General features: G+C 39.4%; 2 protein-coding genes across 3 annotated transcripts in view; one reads left to right on the top strand and one right to left on the bottom strand.

The window, feature by feature from the left end:
- Nucleotides 1-1,149: 1,149 nt before the first annotated feature.
- RBM11 (RNA binding motif protein 11) lies at nucleotides 1,150-20,005 on the bottom strand. Of its 2 annotated transcripts, XM_055567810.1 has the most exons (6): nucleotides 19,578-19,697; nucleotides 16,391-16,502; nucleotides 15,155-15,327; nucleotides 13,766-13,838; nucleotides 5,613-5,709; nucleotides 1,150-2,697 (listed from the first exon to the last, which is right to left on the bottom strand). In XM_055567810.1, exons 2-6 carry the CDS (start codon nucleotides 16,423-16,425, stop codon nucleotides 2,386-2,388), a joined length of 690 nt encoding a protein of 229 aa, XP_055423785.1. In that variant the 5' UTR covers nucleotides 16,426-16,502; nucleotides 19,578-19,697; the 3' UTR covers nucleotides 1,150-2,385. The 2 variants fall into 2 exon arrangements, with proteins under 2 accessions (XP_055423785.1, XP_055423784.1); XM_055567809.1 differs by lacking the exon at nucleotides 16,391-16,502 and having other exon boundaries at nucleotides 15,155-15,317; nucleotides 19,578-20,005.
- LIPI (lipase I) overlaps nucleotides 15,698-20,595 on the top strand; it is a 79,894-nt gene continuing 74,996 nt past the window's right edge. Inside the window, exon 1 of the mRNA XM_055567808.1 lies at nucleotides 15,698-15,861. The gene's annotated coding sequence lies outside the window, so the exon portion shown is untranslated. The remainder of the gene's footprint in view (nucleotides 15,862-20,595) is intronic.

The raw sequence follows: 20,595 nt of genomic DNA on the forward strand, positions 1-20,595 counted from the left end.
CCTAACTGTGAAAGGACCGACAATGGATCATATAATTTATAAACGCTTTTATATTTAAGGGACTTATAGAATGCTCTCATCCTACACAAATACCCTTTTGGTACTCTGGGAGGATCAGATAGAAAGAAGGGCACAAAACATATTAAAACTGGCCTAAAATGTTCCCTTGGGTTTCCCAGCTGGTAAAGAATCTGCCTGCAGGGGGCACTTTGATCCCTGGGTTGGCAAGATCTTCTGGATAAAGAAATGGCAACTCACTCCAGTATTCTTGCCTGGGGAAATCTCATGGACAGAGGAGCCTGGTGGGGTACAGTTCATGGGGTTGCAAAAGAGTCAGACACAACCGAGTGACAGAGTGACTAAACAAGAAAATATTTCCTTAACAAAATTCAAGAGCAGAAGTCAGACTTAGAACAAAAATTTGTTTTACTGTAAATTCTCCTCTGCCTCCTTCTTATACTCACCTTTACCTCCAGCTCCTTATTCCTGACTCCCCAGAATATCTTTTAGATCCACCTTCTCCGAATCCAGCTCCATTTCCTCAACTAATTCTTTTAATCTCTCAAACTTCTATGGCTTCCCCAGAAAATCTCTTGACCACCTAACCACCTGCTTTAACTTCCCTTTCTTTACAATAATTACAAGAGGTTTTTTTAAAAACTGACTTTAAAACATAAGGTAGCTGTCATTCATATGATTGTTGTCAACCAAGAAATAGGGGTCTCCTGCATTTCAGGCAGATTCTTTACCAACTGAGCTATCACGAAGACACTAGTGTAAACAGGTGAATGTGCCTTTTGGTTGGTTGACTTGGTAAAGTTGACATTCAGATAATTCCAGCCTGTGATGAAAGAAATTGCAAGAACTCCTTGCAGTTCAAAGATTTTAACTCATGTAACAATATTTCAAGATAATTTTCTTAACCTGGTACTTGTTAAGATATTTCTTATGTGTATATATTTCCTATAATGCCAATTACAATGAAATAATCTGGGGCTTAGGAAATTTGCAAGGTCTAAGAATTGAAGAAAATGCAGAGGTGAAGTTAATGTGTTTTAGATATATATCACTTCCTATTTACATAGAAAGATATTTTCCCTTTGGTATGATTCTAAATTGCAAAAATGTTCATTTAAAAAAAGGTCAGCATTTTTAGTTTGAATATTCAGCAATATGTAATTATATAGATCAAGCTACATTAAGCAGAATTTACATTTTCACATTTGTCAGATCAAAACAGACTAATATTTACATTTAAAACATGACTGCATTGTATAATCATAACCAGAAGTTAAATTCAGCTACTAATTTTGCTAAAAATATTTTATTATTTTAAATAATAATAAATATCTATAAGGTGCTATGCAATACACAAAAGAAATATCAAGGAATGGTTAAAATTGGGTGGTTAGCTCCTAATGAGGGTGTGATCCTTTCAACTGGATTCAATAAATAAATATTTTCAGCATTCTAGTTTATGATGAGCTACAAAGTTAACAAGATTGTCCAAATAAATCATTAATTTTACATGTAGTCTGTTTATTCCTGCAAATAAATGGTCCAGAAGTAGGAAAGCTGATTTTACGATAAACATTAAATATCATACAATAGTGAAATTTTCTACTGAAATCATTGTTCATTATCAAGATCTAAATGTGTCCGATATATGCTTTCCAACCTGTATGGCAAAAGAGGTGGACAATAAATACTGATATAGCCAAGTAATTTTTATAAAATGCAATTAATAAATAGGAAGTCAAGAGCCATGTATTCCTAATTATATATAATCATATGAAAAGGAAAGGAACCAAAGCTAGCCACATGATAATCGTCTTTCCTTTGGTATCACTGTTGTATATCCTTGTATATGAAGTAAATATGTATGAGAGTAAGGCTGAGACAAGATATTTAGACATAAAAAAGTATCAGTAATAAAGGAAACTAAACTCTGCTTATTCTCTCTTCTTAGGAAAAACATGCAAGTCAAAGATTTGTATTAGTTTCATTCAGAAAACTGACCATTCCACTTCTAACTTCAGCTGAGGGTTACAGGCAACAATATAGGAGATCATGGTGCATTCTCCATGAGTGCTCAGTAAGTGACTTTTGATTAATGGTTTAGTGTAAGTTCATCATTGATACTAAAACATAACAACTCAAGAGCGAATTTCTTGTTAACACCACCATTACAAATACAAAAAGCACATTATATTGTTTTTAAGATTTTTGTCCTTCAAGACAAAAATTAAATACAAATCAGGTATCATATTGTTACATATTTCAAAGAAGACAAGAAAGCCATGGAATTGGTCCTTTAGTGGAATACAGATTTTTCTTTTAACAGAATGAAGACTAGTAGAGACACATTTCATTTGAATGTACATACTAGTATCTTTTTTTCTTACACTTTTGGAGCTTTGGGCTATATTCATCTCCTCTGCTGTTTTCTGTGCTACTGTCGCTATCACTGCTTTGTTTCTGCCTCTTTCGTTTATTTGTCTGGTAAAGGTCTGAGTCACTTGGTTGCTGCTGAGTCCATTCGTAAGAGCTGGGTCCCGCCTCCAGATCTGACCCATGATTCAGGGAGGAAGATGCAGAAGTGCTACCAGGAAGTGGTGCTGTCATCTCGTAGTAAGGAAGCTGCAGTGCTGGGTAGTGGGCAGGCCACTGCTGTGGGAAAAACCCACACACATTCACCTACCAAAGCAAGCCCACAAAGGAGAAAAAAGACAAAGTTAGAGTTCACATTTATTATACAAGTAACTATGAGCACACCAAACCATGTGTCAGTAAGGAGGACAGGGATGCAGTAGTTTCTTTAAACGATTAACAAAGATTCCAGCTGGTGTATAGCGTACTACAGTACAGATCAGTGCTGTCCTAAAGAAATATAATGTAAGCCACATGGGTAGTTTTAAATCTTCTAATAGTCACAGGACGAAAATAACAATGAAACAGGTGCAATTTAAATCATATATCTTGTGTGTGTGCTCATTTGCTCAGTTGTGTCTGATTCTTTGCCATCCCATGGACTGTAGCCCACCAGGCTTCTCTGTCCATGGAATTTCCCAGGAAAGAATACTGGAGTGAGTTGCCATTTCCTACTCCAGGGGCTCTTCCTGACCCAGGGATTGAACCCACATCTCCTGTGTCTCCTGCATTGGCAGGTGGATTATTTATCACTGAGTCACTTGGGAAGCCCTAATATATTTTATTCCCAAATGTCCAAAATATTGTCATTTCAACATGTAATCAATATAAAAATTATTCATGAGATATTTTACTTTTTTATACTAAGTCTTTAAAATCTGCTGTGCCTTTTATACTTATGGATGTGGTTTAGTAGCTAAGTTGTGTCTGACTTTTGTGACCCCATGGACGGTAGCCCACCAGGCTCCTCTGTCCATAGGATTTCCCAGGCAAAAATACTGGAGTGGGCTGCAATTTCCTTTTCCAGGGGATCTTCCCAACCCAGGGGTTGAATCCAGGTCTCCTGCACTACAGGTAGATTCTTTACTGACTGAGCTACCAGGGAAAGAAAGAAAGAAAGTGAAGTCGCTCAGTCGTGCCTGATTCTTTGCGACCCCATGGACTGTGTAGCCTACTAGTCTCCTCCATCCATGGGGTTTTCCAGGCAAGAATACTGGAGTGAGTTGCCATTTCCTTCTCCAAGGGAGCTACCAGGGAAGCCCTATATATTTACATATTTATACTTATATTCAAAAGCATATTCAATTTGGATACTAAATTTTCATTGAAAATATTTACTCAGAATTTAGATTATAAAAAATTTAGTTGAAATAGTAGCTATACATACCCAAGTTTTTTTGCAAACATACTTCAAAGTTTTGCAACAACTGCATCAAGTTTCTGTTCCTAAACTTAAACTTTAATTAAAATTAAGTAAAATGAAAATAATCAATCCTTATGCATGGCTGATAGTCACCATATTTTACAGCACAGCAGTCAATTCTTAAGATAGATTAACTCAAATTTCTAGCTATTTAAAGTGGATTAAGGACCTATTTACAGGGCAGGAATAGAGACACAGACACAGAGGGCAGACTTGTGGACATGGGAGAAGAAGGAGAGGGTGGGACAAATTGAGAGAGTAGCATTGAGAGAGTAGTAATAGAAAAAAATACATTACCATGTGTAAAATAGACAGCTAGAGGGAAGCTGCTACAAAACACAGGGAGCTGAGTTCACCTCAGTGCTCTGTGATGACCTAGAGGGCTCGGATTCGGTGGGCAGGCGAGAGGCACAAGAGGGAGGGCATATATGTAGACTTAGGACTGATTCACGTTGTTGTGCAGCAGAAACCAACACAACATTCTTAAGCAATTTTCCTCCAGTTAAAAATAAAAAATAAATTAGTAACCAGTAATGCTGAATGCGGCAACATTAATACTTATTAATATTTTTGAATGAAAGTATAAATAGTAGACTGTGGACAATGTGATCATAAAGTTATCTACTTCCATTAAAAAAGATTAATAGGGAAACCAAGCTCTCGTGTGTGCGTATGTGTATGTATGTATGGCTCATCTCATCAAAGAGAAAAATAATGCCACAAAGAAGATATTGATGGTTTTAGATGAGAATTGGCTGTTATTACTATCTCACCATAAACAAGGAACGGGCTTTCCTGACGGCTCAGCGGGTAAAGATTCTGCCTGTAATGCAGGAGGCTTGGGTTTGATCCCTGGGTTGGGAAGATCCTCTGGAGAAGGAAATGGCTACCTACTCCAGTATTCTTGCCTGGGAAATCCCATGGACAGGGAAGCCTGGTGGGCTACAGTCCACAGGGTCATAAACGAGTCAGACACAACTAAGCACAGACCGTATTTTTCCAAAAATTAAATTATCATTATGTTTACATAAATTATTCATTATGTTTACAAAGTGAAAATGGCTATTTGAAAAATCTGAAGATCATATGTATGTTGGATGTTTGCAAGAAATCTCGTGTTAATCAGAATACCTGTGTTACAGTCCCACAGCTGTCCTTAACAAGTTGTATAATCTTGGGCTTTCTGATTAATCTCTGAACCTCAATTTTATTATGTATATAATGAGAAGTTAGAAGAAAACATTTCCTAAGTTCCCCTTTAACAATATAGTCCACCACTGTGATTTCTAGGCCAGAACCACATTTTTGAGAGTCTTTGGAAATAAGGTAGTTTACTCTACCAATTGAGAAACTTTGTGTTTAGTTAAAATAAAAACCTATGTACAAAAGCAGTATATGGTGATTGATGCTACATTCTATCAAAACGCTTCATTAAACAGTATTCAATTTTAGAAACATACCTTTTAAATTTTAAAAATACAGTCATTTAAGTGATTCAAATTCTAATTTACTACAGTGCATTATCACTTGCATCTGCCATTTTTCATTCATACACTGGCTGTTTGCAGAGATAACATGTGTGGGATTTCAGATGATCGATTTCAGATAAAAGAGCAGATCGCCACTGGGGCACAGTGCTCAAGGCATATTCTGCCTTCACTCTAGGCTTTGAGTTGAGCTTAAGTTCCAAGCAGTTTTCATATCCTTTATAGTTTGTATTATCATGTTATATTTTCAACCAAAGGCATATCAAACTTACCATCTTCTGAAAGAGAAAATATTCTTGAGATAAAGATGCATTATTAATTGGAGAGAACTGCATGGAAAAGGAAGATCTGCCCATGGCTTCTTCATTTCTTGAGGGAGGTAAAAGAAGAAGTAATATGAAGTTAAAATTCCTATGGACAGAGGTACTCTAGTCTTAGAAAAAAAAAAAAAGAGACAGCTTCATAATTAAAGAACTTCTCTAAAAGCTCAATTAAGATAAATTAACTTTAAACATATTACACTGATAATATAGTGACAGAGCAGTATCTCAAGTCTTATTAATTACCACATACTGAAATCTCAATATTTAGAGTCACATTTGGCTTTCTGATAGGAAAATGTTAATCAATGTTATAGTTGTATAAAGGCATAGAACACTCAGATATGAAGAAAGCAAAGTAAGTCAATAATAATCACCAAGCATACACTCAATCTTCTACAAATAAAAAAAGGTGAAAAAATAGGAATTTTTTCAATTCATTTTTGAAGGTATTTTCACTGTTAAACTAAAAAAATTATGCTCTTTGTTAAACAGGCTGCTGATATTAGCATGAACACATATTTGCTGATTTCTTCCACACGGTGATAGTGGTAAAGAACCTGCCTGCCAGTGCAGAAGATGTGAGAGACTCGGGTTCGATTTCTGGGTTGGGAAAACCCCCGGAGGAGGGTATGGCAACCCACTTCAGTATTCTTGCCTGGAGAATTCCATGGACAGAGGAGCCTGGGGGGTTGTGGTTCACAGGGTTGCAAAGAGACAGACACGACTGAAGTGATTTTGCACACATGCACAATCCCTGATTAACATCAGAAGTGTCCAAAAATTTCATTTATATATGTAATTTTTGCATCTATGGAGATCTCTAATAAATCCCAATGTTATATGTACTGGCTGGATTCTCAGCTAGTCCTCATTATAGCTAGTCTTCATTCTACTTGCTCCACAGTATGCCACAATTTTAACACTAATACTGCTAATCTTAGGACAGGAAGTTTACTGTGGGAAGGGTGAATTAAAACAGGCAGATGGAGGCAAAGACAAGGGCAGGAGAACAACAAGAAGCTGTCAGACGGATAGGTGTTGGTTCATGGTGAGAGCAGGATCACAGAAGCCAGTGGAAAAGTGGGTTTCAGCGAGGAAATACTTAGTGTTGGTTGTTAGAGTAAACTGGATAAGCATTAGAGCTACTCTATCATTGATCAGAAGATTCCTGACAACAAACTGTTCGAAGAACAGCTTCCAAACAACAGTGGGGTTAAGAAGTGAATAGGAAGTAAAGATGTGAAGGATAATTTTTCAGTGAGAAGAAGGGGTAAATATAACAGACTGATCTGGAGACAAAGTTCAAGGAGACGTGAACATGTGTTTGCAGTAAGTGATGGTAAAGAAACAAGATAAAAAGCACAGTGAGGTTATAGACTGGGAAAGATGTGACCCAGTAGCAGAGGTCATGAGATTAGCATCATTATAAAAATAGCTGCAAAATTTCTAAAACCACTATCTTTCCCATGAGAATTTCAGGGCGTGCATATGTTTCTCCATAGAGGAGTCACATGTAAATTGGGAAGTCACAAGTTGAACTGTGTCAACTCAAAAGTTATATGTTGTAGTCCTAACACCAAATAATTCAGAATGTGACCTTATATGTGAGAGTTAGACTAAAAAGAAAGCTGAGCACCAAAGAATTGATGCTTTTGAACTGTGTTGTTGGAGAAGACTCTTCAGAGTCCCTTGGACTGCAAGGAGATCAAACCAGTCCATCCTAAAGAAAATCAGTCCTGAATATTCATTGGAAGAACTGATGCTGAAGTTGAAACTCCAATACTTTGGCCACCTGATGTGAAGAGCTGACTCATTGGAAAAGACCCTGTTGCTGGAAAGATAGAAGGCAGGAGGAGAAGGGGATGACAGAGGATGAGATGGTTGGATGGCATCACTGACTCAATGGACATGAGTTTGAGCAAGCTCCTATTGGTGATGGACCAACAGGGAAGCCTGGTGTGCTGCAGTCCATGGGGTCGCAAAGAGTCAGACATGACTGAGCAACTGAACTGAACTGAGACCTTATTTGGAAATAAAGTTGCTGCAGATGTAATTAGCTAAGAGGAGGTCATACTGGAGTAGGAGGTGCTAAACAGGCATCCTTCTTTATTCTAGTCAAAGGGGAAACTTTTGGAGACAGATGCACACAGGGAGAACATCATATGGAGATGAAGGCAGAGAATTGGGTGATGCTTGTACATGTCAAGGAATATCAATGATTGCCAACAAATGAGGGGAAGAAGCTATGAGAGAGGCACTGGATTCCCTGGTGGTTCAAATGGTAAAGAATCCACCTGCAATATGGGAGAACTGGGTTCAATCCCTGGGTTGGGAAGATCCCCTGGAGGAGGACATGGCAACCCACTCTAATATCCCTGCCTGGAGAATCCCATGGACAGAGGAGCCTGGCGGGCTACAGTCTATGGGGCTGCACAGAGTCAAACATGACTGAGCAACCAAGTACAGCACAGCATATATGAGAGAGGCACAGAACAGATTCTTTCTCATCGCCCTCAAAAGGAACTCTAGCAGACACCTTGATTTTGGACTTTGAGCTGTGAGACAATACATTTCTGTGTTTAATTTCATTTGTGATACTTTTTATGGTGGCTTTAGCACTGAGAAGCTAAAGGCAAAGGAGAAAAGGAAAGATATACCCATTTGAATGCGAGTTCCAAAGAATAGCAAGGGGAGATGAGAAAGCCTTCCTCAGTGATCAGTGATCAAAGAAATAGAGGAGAATAATAGAATGGGAATGACTAGAGATCTCTTCAAGAAAGTTAGAGATACCAAGGGAGCATTTCATGCAAAGATGGACACAATAAATGACAGAAGTCGTATGGACCTAGCAGAAGCAGAAGATATTAAGAGGTGGCAAGAATACACAGAAGAACTATACAAAAAGTATCTGCATGACTCAGATAATCACGATGGTGTGATCACTTACCTACAGCCAGACATCCTGGAATGCAAAGTCAAGTGGGCCTTAGGAAGCATCACTACAGACAAAGCTAGTGGAGGTGATGGAATTCTAGTTGAGCTATTTCAAATCCTAAAAGACGATGCTGTGAAAGCGCTGCACTCAGTATGCCAGCAAATTTGGAAAACTCAGCAGTGGCCATAGAAATGGAAAAGGTCAGTTTTCATTCCAATCCCTAAGAAAGGCAATACCAAAGAATATTCAAACTACCACACAATTGCACTCATTTCACACACTAGAAAAGTAATGCTCAAAATTCTCCAATCCAGGATTCAACAGTACATGAATAGTGAACTTCCAGATGTTCAAGCTGGTTTTAGAAAAGGCAGAGGAACCAGAGATCAAGTTGCCAACATCTGCTGGATTATCAAAAAAGCAAGAGAGTTACAGAAAAACATCTACTTCTGCTTTATTGACTATGCCAAAGCCTTTGACTGTTTGGATCACAACAAACTGTGGAAAATTCTGAAAGAGATGGGAATACCAGACCACCTTACTTGCCTCCTGAGAAATCTGTATGTAGGTCAAGAAGCAATAGTTAGAACTGTACATGGAACAACAGGCTGGCTCCTAATCGGGAAAGGTGTATGTCAAGGCTGTATATTGTCATTCTGCTTATTTAACTTACATGCAGAATACATCATGAGAAATGCTGGGCTGGATGAAGCACAAGCTGGAGTCAAATTGCCAGGAGAAATATCAATAACCTCAGACATGCAGATGACACCACCCTTACGGCAGAAAGTGAAGAACAACTAAAGAGCCTCTGGATGAAAGTGAAAGAGGAGAGAGAGAAAGTTGGTTTAAAACAAAACATTCAGAAATCTAAGATCATGGCTTCTGGTCCCATCACTTCATGGGAAACAGATGGGGAAACAATGGTAACAGTGACTGACTTTATTTTCTGGGACTCAAAAATCACTGCAGGTGGTGACTGCAGCCATGAAATTAAAAGATGCTTGCTCCTTGGAAGAAAAGCTATGACCAACCTAGATAGCATATTAAAAAGCAGAGACATTACTTTGCCAACAGAGGTCCATATAGTCAAAGCTATGGTTTTTCCAGTAGTCATGTATGGATGTGAGAGTTGGACTATAAAGAAAGCTGAGCACTGAAGAATTGATGCTTTTGAACTGTGGTGTTGGAGAAGACTCTTGAGTGTCCCTTGGACAGCAAGGAGATTGAACCAGTCCATCCTAAAGGAAATCAGTCCTGAATATTCATTGGAAGGACTGATGCTGAAGCTGAAACTTTGGCTACCTGATGCAAAGAACTGACTCATTGGAAAAGATCCTGATGCTGGGAAAGATTGAAGGCAGGAGGAGAAGGGGACGACAGAGGATGAGACGGTTGGAAGGCATCACTGACTTGATGGACATGAGTTTGAGCAAGCTCCGGAAGTTGGTGATGGACAGGGAAGCCTGGTGTGCTTCAGTCCATGGGCTTGCAAAGAATTGGACACGACTGAGCGCCTGAACTGAACTAGCACTGGTGGCTGAGACGGTAAAGAATCTGCTTGCAAGGCCAGAAACCAGGTTTTGATTCTTGGGTTGCAAAGATCTCCTGGAGAAGGGAGTAGCAACACATTCCAGTATTTTTTCCTGAAGAATCCCATGGACAGGGAAGCCTGGAGGGCTATAGTCCATGGGGTTGCAAAGAATCCGACACAACTGAGTGACTAACACAAGCACACTAATACAGGAACTATTTACTAAAAGCAGAAAGTATAAGAGGTAATAACAAGCACAAAAACACATTTCCAAGAAGACTAGTGAAAGATGAGGGTATGACAAGAGCAGCATTCTCTGCACAAGACTTCTAGGACACTATGACCTTTTCTCATCCTTCCTTTATAATGCAGCACATACTAGAAGAATAAGGTATTACCCGTGAAATGGAGTATTATGGAATGTATACCTATCTCTGATCTTTTAGCCTAGAATTTGTGATAATGAAATGCATATCAAATAGAAGTAGAACATGTATGAGTTACTGCTATCTTCTAGTTGTTTATCTAGTCTTCTTCTGCCCCACACCTAGCAATACCTTGTTTCTGTCCAAACTCATATGGAAAAAAGAGGTATCTTTTCCCATTAGAAGAATAAGGCAAGTTTTTATGTAACCTAAATGGCTCAATTCATGAGTCCACAGTTCCTTTCATACCAAGGAAGTGAATCACCACCACCTCCTGCCAACATTTGCTGAAAGCACTCACTGGATACTTGCTATATGCCATTTTAAATACCTTGAAACTATAAAATTTGACTCTTTGACAATAATTGTCTTCATTGTAGATATGAGGTACAGTGTGATCATTTGTCCAGGGTTATACTGTTAATAAAGTGACAGAGGCAGGACTCAGATTCAGATAGTCTGATTTCAGCACCTACTTTGTCCCGATTTCATTGATTTAGAAATGTGGGGGACAATGAGGACGTGGAGCACACTGTGCTATGCGTGGGGCGCGGTACTTCTTCAAAAGATGAGTCTGGGTAACTGCCAGTCCTAAGAGGTCACTCTTTTACGCTTAGGGGGGTAGATATAATTAGCAGGCATGGGAGGTTCAATGCTGTTAGTTTACTTGAGAACATTCAGTTCTGCTACAGAAAACAAGAAAACAACCAGCATGGATAAAACTCAGAAGAAAAGAATATGGTAGCCTTTATGAAAGATACATTGATGGATCTGATGCAGCAGCAGAGAGAAACAGGGCCTATGAACATTAGTGTAGCTAGAACTCAGCTAATACAGATTTATGAGAGAGTGATGATACTGTAATTAGAACAAGCAAGTGACTTGGAAGACATAGGCAGAATTCACAACATATATTAAATATTCAAAATAAATAATTTAGCATGTGTTAAGAGATGCCACGGATAGATTCAGTAGAAAATACGATGGAACAAATAAGACTGTTAGTCATGGGTAGAAAGGGAAGGAAAGACCAAGTCATTATCATGGTGCCACTGGGCTAAGTTATGCTGTTCTTATGTCTGCTCTGCCTAAGAAACTAAGGTAGACCTTGTGAGTATGTAGCTCCTTCTGTGGCCAGGTATATTTGCCTCTCTGTCTCTTTGAGAAAGCAAGTAAGTGAGATTAGCTCTAGGAACTTTCTATCTGAATGGAATCTCTTACTCTAACCTCAACTCTAGTGCTCGTGTGTGCATGCTTGCTAAGTTGCTTCAGGTGTGTCTGATTCTGTGCGACCCTTCTGGTTCCAAATAGGAAAAGGAGTACGTCAAGGCTGTATATTGTCACCCTGTTTATTTAACTTATATGCAGAGTACATCATGAGAAACGCTGGACTGGAAGAAACACAATCTGGAATTAAGATTGCTGGGAGAAATATCAATCACCTCAGATATGCAGATGACACCACCCTTATGGCAGAAAGTGAAGAGGAGCTCAAAAGCCTCTTGATGAAAGTGAAAGTGGAGACTGAAAAAGTTGGCTTAAAGCTCAACATTCAGAAAACGAAGATCATGGCATCTGGTCCCAATACTTCATGGGAAATAGATGGGGAAACAGTGTCAGACTTTATTTTTCTGGGCTCCAAAATCACTGCAGATGGTGACTGTAGCCATAAAATTAAAAAGACGCTTACTCCTTGGAAGGAAAATTATGACCAACCTAGATAGCATATTCAAAAGCAGAGACATTACTTTGCCAACAAAGGTTCGTCTAGTCAAGGCTATGGTTTTTCCTGTGGTCATGTATGGATGTGAGAGTTGCACTGTGAAGAAGGCTGAGTGCCGAAGAATTGATGCTTTTGAACTGTGGTGTTGGAGAAGACTCTTGAGAGTCCCTTGGACTGCAAGGAGATCCAACCAGTCCATTCTGAAGGAGATCAGCCCTGGGATTTCTTTGGAAGGAATGATGCTAAAGCTGAAACTCCAGTACTTTGGCCACCTCATGCGAAGAGTTGACTCATTTGAAAAGACTCCTTTGCTGGGAGGGATTGGGGGCAAGAGGAGAAGGGGACGACAGAGGATGAGATGGCTGGATGGCATTACTGACTCGATGGACGTGAGTCTGAGTGAACTCCGGGAGTTGGTGATGGACAGGGAGGCTTGGTGTGCTCCGATTCATGGGGTCGCAAAAAGTCAGACACAACTGAGCGACTGATCTGATCTGATGGACTATAGCCTGCCAGGCTTGTAGACTGTCCAGAGATTCTCCAGGCAAGAATACTGGAGTGGGTTGCCATGCCTTCTCCAGGGGATCTTCCTGACCTAGGGATGGAACCTTCCTCTCTTAAGTCTCCTGCATTGAGAGATGGTTTTTTACCACTAGAGCCACATGGGAAGCCCACTCTAGGGCTAATAACCACACAATCAGTGGGGAAGGATGATGCAATAGAGAGAGAAACAGGTTGTATGAATATCAGTGTAACCAGAACTCAGCTAGTAGGGTCCCCTGCGTACTTGTATCCTATCCTCCAAATGTTAAATTATCCAATACCCAAAGCTTTCCTTTTGCTTTTCCCTGTATCTTTTAAATTGGTTTAATAAATGCTGTGATTTGAGCACCTTAATCTGGTTTGGGAGACTTTCTGTCCCATGACCTTTAGTATAGCTAAACTGAGAGCATCCCTGCAGGCTATGGTTGCATCAAGAAATAAGCCTACATCAAATATGAGAATATTTTGAAAATTACCATAGGGAAATTCTAAAAAGTAGTAAAATAAATAGTAGAGTGACTTAATGTTCAAAGGCTTAATTTCAAGCCTAGAAACTATCACCTTTTCATCTTTGTGCCCTTGGCAATTAGTTAACTTTTGCATCTATATATTTATTCAAGTATAAAATATGGATAATAGTATTTCTATGATCCATCACAGTGAGACTTTGCACACTTAAGTGATTTCACAGTAATGAAAAGTACACGGTAATCTATAAACAATGCTACAAATATAAATCTCTCCCACCTACTGCAGAAAATATTGACTGAATTTTAAATGAAAATACTTTCTGTCACTTTTCATGCCTTCAGGAAAAATGAATTCTTTAATATTAACCTATGTCTAAATAGAAAGGTTTTATAGAATATATGAAAACCCTTCCTGGTATTAAGACCATATTTATTTGCCTTACCTTTATGAAAAAAAAATATTTTTAATTACCTGTAGCTGTGTGAATTTATCTTAACACAGCTTTCAAAACTTTGGTTAGCAGGTTCACAAGAGCGAGAGCTCCCTTCAAAAGAAAAAGAATAACAGATTATTTCAAGGTACATCTTTTTGGAGTTCTCACATTAAGCCATTTTCAAAAACTCCATATAAAATACACAAGATGTTTCTGACCTCCCAAGTGCTACTTACAGGGTTGCTTATATCACTTATAAGAGCGTGAATTATAACCAAGCTTTGTCCAAAGCAATGACTGTAGAAAAGAATTAGGCTGACATGGGGCCATACAAAGTATATAATGCTGCTTGCTAATACATACCTGTAAACTAAAGATGGCAAATGATCAGTGTTATTTGCCTTCTGTGTGGAAGGCATGAGTTCTCTAAACTGCACTGACAAACATGAAAGTAACCTGACAGAGGCCACTGAGCAGGTGGCTGGGGATGTGTCAGGACATGATATGGCCTGGCCTGTTTTACTGTCGGTATGAGTTAATCGGGTGGTACTTAAGAGCATAATGCAGCCAATTAATTATCTTTGTTAAGACAAAATAAAATGAAATGTGAAGTGGCCCTTTTCCTTTGCAACAAGACAACAGTGTTTTCTTATTCTTATGTTTTTTTTAGTACAGCGAGAAGCACAAGAACCAAACAAGGGGTACATTCATAAACCTGAATCATTGAGGAGGGAAGGAACATAAGTACCATAAGCACCGCAACATAAGTATAAGCACTGCCTCTATGAATCCCTCAAACTATAAAAGGGCTAGAGTAATAACGCCATGTTCTCTGGACATCTAATCAATGATGAACAGTGTTGATGTGTAGCAGGAGAAGGTGACTGAGGCCATTCATGTCAGGAAGCTTTTCTCTGTGGCTATGAAGGGTCAGCCTTTGGCCAGCTGCTTTTACAGGGCTCAGATCCAGGGTGATATGTATAACATGGTAAACCCAGGACAAAGACTAAGGCACCCACCCTATCTTCCAAATGGTAGATATTTGATACCATTGACAAGAAGATCAGCAAATAGCCTTGCTGCATAAAAGCTAGAGTTGGGTATCCCCAGTTCACTTAGATTTGTTTAATTTTTAACAGCCAATAGCAACCATCATGGCTATTTGCTGGCTGACATTAAAAGAGACCACTTTAAATTTTAATATAGAAATGATGCTATGGATTTGGCAATGTCATTGGTAGTAGTAACTAATCACATAACATTATGAATGTGTTCTGAGAAATTTTAAGAGGCTATAGGAGCACTTTTTTGGTCTTAGGCTATAACACAAAAAACATAGGAGAAAAAAAAAAAAAAAAGTTTACACCTCTGGAAACACCACCACCAACAAAACACACTTGGAAGATTTCATCAGTGAGAGAACCTACCAAATCGATACTGCACATTAATTGGTCTTCCATATAAACGAATTCCATTCAGCAGAGCTATGGCATAAGACACCGATTCTGGGTGTTTAAAGCAGACAAATCCAAAAGATTTCGGCTTTCCTTCTCTGTCTTTGCATATAGTCACTTTGGTTAATGGCCCAGCCTGAAAGAAACTTAAAAATTATTTTGTCATAAATCTAAATATTTTTTTACACTCAGAAAATCAACTATATTCAATTTAGGCTAAAATTCCAAATCTGTTAGCAATAACAGCTTTACATAGTTCTTCTGATCATGTATTTTCCTAACAATAAATATCATACTTCATCACACTTTCTTGGCATTTTCTGGCTCATCAAAAAACACTTATGTTGTTAAGGTCAGGAAATTTTAGGTAATAGTTCCAAATCTTAAAAAGAAAGATAGGCCTAACAACAATTTAGAGTGCATTTAAATCTAAGATTAAAATACTACTTTGCCTCCACACATATAGACCATGTTTAACTCAAAAATAATTGAAATGATAAACCCAGCATTCCTTGAGATGTTGGGTTTATGTTGCCATAAAGAAACTCCAGTACTTTGGCCACCTCATGCAAAGAGTTGACTCATTGGAAAAGACTCTGATGCTGGGAAGGATTGGGGGCAGGAGGAGAAGGGGATGACAGATGATGAGATGGCTGGATGGCATCACGGACTCGATGGATGTGAGTTTGAGTGAACTCTGGGAGTTGGTGATGGACAGGGAGGCGTGGCGTGCTGCAATTCATGGGGTCGCAAAGAGTCGGACACGACTGAGCGACTGAACTGAACTGAAAGAAACTGGTAACATCACATTAAAGCCTATTTTTTTTTTCTGACAAGATTAAAACATTTTCACGAGAGAAATTAAATTTCTGATCTATATAGAAACTGTATTTTAATATGGTAAGCCCATTTGGTAAATATTCTCAAAGGGAAAAGTGTGTTAATATGTTTAAGACTTTTAAGTAGGTACACTATTTGTAAAAATGAAAAATCAGTAAGGGTCTAAGTCTAATAACTGGGGAATATTATTCCATGGTATATTATTAAAATAGGATAAAATAAAATTGAAAATATTTATATTTTATTGTGATTAAAACCTATAATTAGCAATACAGAGTACAAAAGCAGAGTCAAATATTGTAAAAGAGTGCTAATTACACCCTCAAATGTCACATTTCCAGCATGACAATGATTAGAGGAAGTACTTACCAAGCATCATATAGATTTAAAGGTAGATGGCTCATACTTATTCATTGCTCTTTAATGACTGTTTGCTTTTCTCTGTTGAGTTGGATAAGTATATTAAGGAATTGTTTTTAATCTAAAGAAAAATGTTAATTATCATCTTTAAAATGATACTGTATTTAAGATTCAATCTTTCTTTCTTTATTCTCTACTTTCCCAGGGAATAGCTCATCCTCCCTTCTGGCTTCAAGAACTACCTTATCAACGAATCTATTTTTTTCACACTCATGCCTCCTTCATGCAGACAGTCTCCTTGAGAGCTCCATGTGATTATACTTCAAACTCAACACATTTGAACCTAAATTCATTATCTTTCCCCTTGAGATCTCTGTACTGTGCTGTGATTTGTCTCTCAGTTGTGAGACTGTGATCCTTTGGATTATAGTCCATCAGGCTCCTCTGTCCATGGGATTTTTCAGGCAAGAATACTGGAGTGGGTTGCTATTTCCTTCTCTGGATCTTCATGGCCCAGATTTCTTGGTTAAGAATACAAAGATACTAAACCTGATTTTCACTCTTCCAAGGATAATCAGAAATTTGAAAGAAACTAGTAAAAAGGAGAACCATATAGAAAAAAACAAATCAATTTTAATCAGTGTTTCTCCACAAGTGATATTAAATATATGAAATCACAAATGGACAGAATATGCTTATATGCTTTGAATTTTACAAATTCAAAAATATACCCATGCATTTTAAAAGATGATATTCAACAAGAAGACTTGCTGGTAGTAAAAATCACATCATAAATTTTTAGTACTTTTAAACCAGAGTCAAACACATAAATAGTGCTGCCAGTTGTCAAGATTTGCTAAGTTTTGCTGGGTTGAGCCTTTCTAAAAGACACCTCACTTTAGTAAATCGTCCCAGAATACAGAAGAGCATAGGCAAAAATAAAAACAAATGCTTTGCTGCCTGATCTAATACAGATGAACATTTAGCTAGAAATTATTAAAAAAAAATGAGACTATCAATCTATCTAATGTATCTTGTAGTTTCACATACAACTGGTACAGATCCAGTTCCTATTGACTAGAAATAACATATGTGCATGGGGGCATTCAGATCTATCCATCCCATGACCTTATAATTCCCACCCCCCTCTTTTTTGTTGGCTCAACATGAGAGAAGCTTTCTGGAGAAAAAGAACTATAAATTTTCTTTCTACCTCCCTCCATCCCTCCTCTTCTTCTTTCCTTTTTTTTTAAGTTAGAATGATAAATTCCAAATAATACTAGGATGAAAAATAACTGCAGGAAAAGACAAGTATTAGAGTAGATTAAAAATGGCAGGTTTAAAAGGATGGCAAGTTAGAAGAATAAGCATTAAAGCCTTAAAATCCGCAATATTTTTCAAGTAATGTTTTATGTCCAGGAAATGAAACTGTGTTCCTGCAGAAAATTCTATTAAATTGTGTGCATCTGTTGGTGGCTCAGATGGTAGAGTCTGCCTGCAATGCAAGAGACCCAGGTTTGATCCCTGGGTTGGGAAGATCCCCTGGAGAAGGAAATGTCAACCCACTCCAGTTTCCTCGCCTGGAGAATCCTATGGACAGAGGAGCCTCGCGGGCTACCCTCTATGGTGCTGCAAAGAGTCGGAAAGGACTGAGTGACTAACACTTTCACTTTCACTTCATAATTAATAGAGGGGCAATTTAGTTCAGACACAAATGTAGAGCCTTTCAGAAACTACATAAATAACCCCTTTCCCCTCTGATACTCATGCTTAGCCCTTAGAATTTAGTTTTGCTATGGTCTCCCTTGGAACTTGCTCTTATTCTGATAGAGGAAAGTCACTTTTGATTTCTCTTGATATAAGCATCAGTACTATTATTAATAGTAATAGTAGTATTGTTTAGCAGTAGCAGCAGCAGCAAACACTTAGGAGGTACCAGGTTCAGTTCTGTCTGATCTGGATGAGTTTACTCAGTCTTCACACCACATCATACTGTAGATACTATGACTCCCACTGACATTTGAGGAAACTGTGGTGCTGAGCTATTTATGTACTTGGCCAAAATCACATTGCAGATATCAGAATTCACACTTGAAACAACTTTGCTGTACTAAATGTCCCTCTTTTTGCACATTATTTTAAAACGTGATAATTAATTTTAAATTTCTCCTTTTAGAAAGACCAAGGACTGTCTCCAATGTGTATGCCTAGCACCTTACTTACTGTCATTGTAATTATTGATCATTAAACGGTTAAATGAACGGCCGAATGTGGATATCGCTTTAGCATGTAAAATCTATGTGTATACAGTAGGTGTATACAGGAGACATAAGTTATCAGGTCTGAAAAAGTTTTTGTAAGATCCTCTTGGTATGAAATAAAGGGAACTAGTCAGGGTACTGGAGAAGGAAATGGCAACCCACTCCAGTGTTCTTGCCTGGAGAATCCCAGGGACGGGGGAGCCTGGGGGGCTGCCATCTATGGGGTCGCACAGAGTCGGACACGACTGAAGCGACTTAGCAGCAGCAGCAGCAGTCAGGGTATCAATCGGTCTCAGTCATGATTTGGCTGCCCAAATTATGAGGAAATCTCATTTATTCTGGAGTAAAATCATCTCCTGTATAAAAGGGCTTGGGAGAGTAAGTAACGTATACGGGAAGCATTTTAAAATATATTCCTCTCATTTCGCGGGATGTAGGGCGTCAGGGTGCTTATTATCTGAAGGAAGACAGTGACAGAGCTGTTTTCCGTTTTGCCTGAGCACACCGAGGCCCAGGCAGCCTCTGCAAAGCCCTGACTCAGGGCTGGGGGTTGGGGGTATCCTCGTCACCGCACACCCCAGGACTCTGCAATGGGGATGGGAAGGGGAAGGGCTGGGAATGAGGCGCACTTTTTGTCACTTCACTGCTGCTGCTGCTGCTAAGTCGCTTCAGTCGTGTCCGACTCTGTGCAACCCCATAGACGGCTGCCCACCAAGCTCCCCCGTCCCTGGGATTCTCCAGGCAAGAACACTGGACTACCCACTTGCTAACCTGGAGACAGCTGAGCCAAAGCGGAACTAAATTAAAACCAGAGCAAAGGATGAGGAGGGAAAGGGAGCCGGACTCCGGGTGGTTCAGGTGCGCCCCGCCCCTCCTGCTGCGCTTCCGGCTTGACGCGCTCCGCCCCTCTGATACCCCTTCCCTGCCGACTGTACCTGAAGGAACAGCTCGTAAAGAATTTCTTCCCGCACTCGAGCCTCTAAATTTCCCACAAACACCGTCCTGTCAGCTTCCTCCTGAGCAGGCAACATCCCTCCGGCTCGACCCCAGAATGGAGGAGGCTCCGAGGCCACGCCCTCTCTCCTTGCTGGCGGAGCCGACGAGGAGAGTAAGAGCGGCAGGGGCGGAGCGATGCTGCGGGGCCACGCCCCCAGCACCTCGTGGTAACCGCCCACCGCACCTTTGCCATGTCCCGTATCCGACCAGGACCATGGGAGAGTGAGTGAAACTAAGATTAGTCTGCAAGGGGCCTTGACATCTTGCTTGTGGAGATCCGTTCATTTCTTCAGGGCACGACATTATTAATTCATTTTGGATGTGTTCAACAAACATTTTAAATAAAATGACTATAGAGATGAGATACAAGCTAAGCTAAGTCGCTTCAATCGTGTCCGACTCTGTGCGACCCCATAGATGGCAGCCCACCAGGCTCCCCCGTCCCTGGGATTTTCCAGGCAAGAGTACTGGAGTGGGGTGCCATTGCCTTCTCCATAGAGATGAGATAAAAGACATACTAACTTCGTTACCGAAGCTCACAGGCTAAAGGGGGAAGACTAATTTTTTTGTTTCCAAAGAGTAAACGAATAAATAATTGGGGTTTAAAATTGGTGTTTTTCATAAAACTCGTTTTGAAAGAATGAGTGCATACGTGCATGGATGTGGATAGAGTACTAGAATTAATTTAGCCAGGAAGTGTTCCCTAGTTGAAGTCTTTGAAAATGGACACAGGTTTTAGGTAGACTGCAGAAGGCATTTGCACTTGAGAAAATAGACTATACCAAAGAATACTGGAAAGACTATAGCAAGTTTTGTTACTGAAGACAGAATTTTTGAAGATGGCTGCTGGGTGACTGGGCTTCCCACCTGGCTTAGTGGGTAAAGTATCTTCTTGTAGTGCAGGAGACACAGGAGACAGGAGTTGGGTCCCTGGTTTGGGAGGATCCCTTGGACGAG

The sequence above is a fragment of the Bubalus kerabau genome, chromosome 2 (genome assembly GCF_029407905.1).
Source record: "Bubalus kerabau isolate K-KA32 ecotype Philippines breed swamp buffalo chromosome 2, PCC_UOA_SB_1v2, whole genome shotgun sequence".
In the NCBI taxonomy this organism is placed as follows: domain Eukaryota; kingdom Metazoa; phylum Chordata; class Mammalia; order Artiodactyla; family Bovidae; genus Bubalus; species Bubalus kerabau.